This window comes from Brassica oleracea, chromosome C5 (genome assembly GCF_000695525.1).
Source record: "Brassica oleracea var. oleracea cultivar TO1000 chromosome C5, BOL, whole genome shotgun sequence".
Lineage (NCBI taxonomy): Eukaryota > Viridiplantae > Streptophyta > Magnoliopsida > Brassicales > Brassicaceae > Brassica > Brassica oleracea.
The window spans coordinates 11,771,632-11,776,132 of record NC_027752.1 but is presented as its reverse complement, the minus strand read 5'-3'; the positions used below and the strand labels follow the sequence as shown (position 1 = coordinate 11,776,132).

Sequence of the window (4,501 nt, the reverse complement as noted above, 5' to 3'; positions counted from 1 at the left end):
TCGGTATATTCCGAGGATTTCATTTTCCGTCGGAATGTCCGTCAGAATATCGCTGTTTTCTTGTAGTGTATTGCATGTTGATATAAATCTTGTGTCCTTGTAAACACTTTATTGTCACAATTATAGATAAATGAAGTGAGGGGATTACTAGGGCCATTGACTAAGAAGTCATCTGAGTATTGTTCAGATGCTGCCATTGCCCGGTACTTAGCTGCACGTAACGGACATGTCAAGAAAGCAACTAAAATGCTCAAAGAAACCTTGAAATGGAGGACTCAATACAAACCCGAGGAGATTCGATGGGTATGTATTCTTGAATTTATAACCATCATCCTATGAACCATGAAACTTTTTCTAAAATGTTTCTTGAATATGTGAAATTATAGGAAGATATTTCACGAGAAGCCGAGACCGGGAAGATATACCGAGCAAACTGTACTGACAAGTATGGAAGACCGGTTTTGGTTATGAGACCAAGTTGTCAGGTTTGGTGTCTTAAATTCTTGATCCCAAGCTCTTGATTCTCTATGCCTGCAACCGGATTGTACATTTGTGGAATAATATGACCTGGAATGCTTTAAGCAATAACTGGTAGTCAAGTTTAGGAGTAGGATGAATGAAAGGAAATTGAAAAAACGGAACGCAAAAGACTGCCATAGTGAAAATGATTCCATTCAATCTCATTCAGGAGACTTTTTATTCCTGAATATTTGATAATACATTCCATTTTTTTTCTACATATTTTAGTGGGATTTAATTGTTTTGTACTTCATTTAAATAGTAGTTGTTTTGGAATCGACATGAATTAACCATTCCTACAATTTAATTCCACAAATTACTAAGCACTCTTATTCGATTAATTCCACAATTATTTTATCATTTACCCTGAACGAAATAGAATAGTCATTGAATAAAATTCACAAAAATACAAATAGAAACACATATATACATTCATCTATAATTTGATAAGAAACAATTGGTCGACAAAAAAAAAAAAGATAAGAAACAATTGGAATGAGTATCCAATTTTTGTTCCATCCACGTTTAATTATTCCACTAATTTCATTTTATGCCTTACCATGTACAGCCTATGTAAATTGTCTTTTTACTTATACCCATTTTTCGTTTTATTACAGAATACAAAATCTCCTAAAGGGCAGATTAGATTCTTGGTATACTGCATGGAAAACGCAATCTTGAATCTACCGGATCACCAAGACCAAATGGTTTGGCTTATCGATTTTCACGGTTTCAACATGTCGCATATATCAGTCAAAGTGTCTCGAGAAACCGCTCATGTGTTACAAGAACATTACCCTGAACGCTTAGGCTTGGCCGTCCTATACAATCCGCCGAAGATTTTCGAACCGTTTTGGAAGGTATAGTTTAAAAAATCTCTCATGTAAGTCTCTTATGTACCATGGAACTTTTTATTACTGACATAAAGATGAAATTTGTATAAATCTGCAAGATGGTGAAACCGTTTCTAGACCCAAAGACACGCAACAAGGTGGAATTCGTGTACTCAGATGATAACCTAAGCAAGAAGATTCTGAAGGATATCTTCAATATGGAGCAACTCGAGGTTGCGTTTGGTGGGGAAAACAGTGACTCGAGTTTCAACTCTGAGAAATATGCTGAGAGAATGAGAGAGGATGATTTGAAGTTCTTTGGAAACACCACAGTGTCGTCAACCTCAGCTCTTTTGACCAACTCGGATTCTGAAGTTTTAGACTCTGAAAAGAGCACTTGGACGACAAATAAGATGTGAAAATCAAGAACGGGGCCTCTTTAGATACAACAAGAGCCTAAACTTGAAGCCAAGAATAGAAGAAACTTCTGGTTACTAAATTCAAACTGCAGATTCAAACTGCAAAAAAAAAAAAAAAAAAAAAAAAAAAAAAAAACTGCAGATTCTTATATGTTTCACACAGTATAATGCTTATTTTTACTCTATTAAAATAGTCATTCTAAAAAATAAAACTATACAAAAGTCTATTATTGTTGGACCATTTCACTACCAACTTAACAAATTAAATATATATATGTCCTATTTTGTGGTCACTTAACAATTATACTTTAACAAAATTGGTTTTGATACTAACTGAAGCGTTATTTGCCGGTTTTACACAAACTTCAAGCCATCTATCACAGTTTTGTAAAATATTTTGTCAGACATTTTCCTTAACAGGTAATAGCCTTTACTAACATCTAAGATTTTACGAAAAGCATTATTTAGTATGTCATGCCATAATTTATCATTATTTTCTTTATGATGAAGTTTATACAATAAATTATCCAGTATTTTACTAGAATAGATGAGATATGTTTGACTACATCATTTATGAATTCTTAAAATAAAACATTAACTATAAACAATGAGTTTAACTTTGCAACACAAGGTTAAATAACCAAACTTTTTTTTAATGGCTTAACAAAACACAATTATTTTATTTTATCAATTTTATAAATGAAAAGAATTATAACCCGCATTCCAACACGGGTAGTATCCTAATGTTCTTTAAGATATTGGCTACGATTATTTCTTATCCAAGTTGGCGTTTACATAAAATTCAGAATTATATCACAACCATCATCTACTTCTACTACATGTAATCAATTTTTTTTTTTGTTTTTCTTATACAAGAGAGAAGATTCTTCTTATTTGAACACAAAACCCATTAGAATTGAAATGTAAGAACGCATTGACTGGATTATCCAAATAATATTATGCTGAAACAAAATTCAAGAAATTTATATTTTTTCACAAGCAAAGAGGATCAAGAGAATCTCGGCCTTAAAAAGGAAGAATCTGCTAAAATGTTGCCAGGGACCTAGTCAATGAGATTTCTTACTTGACTGACGTCAAATCTATGTAAATTGTTTTTTCAGATGAATGGTCCGAATAGCAACATACGGGATAACTATGGAACAATTGTGGATCGGTTCTAAAAGTAAGAAAAACATATCGATACGTAAGTATGTGCAGAGATTTTTGTTACTATTAACTAGGTCTGGATAGTTTGCGGTCTTGGACCCGACCTAAATCGAACCCGAGACCCGATAGGGGACCCGAAATATCCAAAACTTCTAGTATATTTAGGTATATACGGGTGTTCCATATATTTTTGATATTATGGATATTTATTTAAGTTTTGGGTTCGGATTTTCGGGTATAGTTATGGGTTTCGAGTAAAATTTTAGATTTTCAAAAATATAGTTCATGTAACTAGATTAAATTTTGGGTATTTTTCGTGTCTTTGAGTCAGATTTTGGGTAAAACTTAGGGTGTTTTTTGGGGTATTTGAATATTTTTTAGATTTTTTTCGGTTTTCGGGTATTTTTCAGGTTTTCAGATCCAAAATATCTGAAACTGACCCGGAACTTTTAAGAACAAAACAATAGTGGGTATTGGCGATTCCTTGACAATTGGACCCAACCGACCCAGATCCGACATGACCAAACCGACCCCGGAGCGAAAAGTTCTAATTACTCTATTGGGTCTAATATCTAAGACCTGAAAAGCCGGACTGACAGGTCATCCGTCCCCAAGACCCGAATGTCCATACTTAACTATTATATGCGGTGTGGTGCGGCTGCGGTCCGTGACATCTGACATTCGGACCCGAAGAATAAAAAGGCTTATGTTCAAATATCGCACTACAAGAAAACAGCGGCATACTGAGGGAAAAAATCGTCGGTATGTCGTCGGAATAACGCTATTCCGACGACATACCGACGAAAAAAGTCCTCGGAAATAACTCCTCGGAAATTCATCTTTCCTCGGAAATCCCTCGGAAATTTCCGACGGAATTCCGAGGAAATGAATTTCCTCGGAATATTCCGAGGACTTTTTTCGTCGGAAATTCCTCGGAATATTCCTCGGAATATGTCGTCGGAATATTCCGAGGGATACACTTCCTCGGAATATTTCCAAAATTCAAAAAAAAAATTATAAATTTATTTTTTTAAATTGAAATTCAAAAATATAAAATTAAAATTGAAATAGAAAACATATTTAAAATACAAAAAATAATAAAATAGTTTTTATAAATAAAAAAATGTTTTATAAATACAAAATTAATTTTAAAATATGAAATCATCTTTTATAAATCCAAAAAACGAATTTATATACAAAGAACGTTTTGTATATTTAAAAATAGTTTTTATAAATACAAAAATAAAAAAATAGTGTTTATAAATAAAAAAAATGTTTTATAAATACAAAATTAATTTTAAAATATGAAATCATCTTTTATAAATCCAAAAAACGAATTTATATACAAAGAACGTTTTGTATATTTAAAAATAGTTTTTATAAATACAAAAATAAAAAAATAGTGTTTATAAATAAAAAAAATGTTTTATAAATACAAAATTAATTTTAAAATATGAAATCATCTTTTATAAATCCAAAAAACGAATTTATATACAAAGAACGTTTTGTATATTTAAAAATAGTTTTTATAAATACAAAAATAAAAAAATAGTGTTTATAAAT

At 31.6% G+C, this 4,501-nt stretch overlaps 1 protein-coding gene across 1 annotated transcript in view; it reads left to right on the top strand.

Moving 5' to 3' along the window:
• LOC106293416 (random slug protein 5) overlaps positions 1-1,857 on the top strand; it is an 11,858-nt gene extending 10,001 nt beyond the window's left edge. Inside the window, exons 3-6 of the mRNA XM_013729097.1 lie at positions 127-303; positions 387-485; positions 1,137-1,379; positions 1,472-1,857. Coding sequence (XP_013584551.1) covers positions 127-303; positions 387-485; positions 1,137-1,379; positions 1,472-1,771 — 819 coding nt within the window. The 3' untranslated portion in view covers positions 1,772-1,857. The remainder of the gene's footprint in view (positions 1-126; positions 304-386; positions 486-1,136; positions 1,380-1,471) is intronic.
• The last annotated feature ends 2,644 nt before the right edge of the window (positions 1,858-4,501 follow it).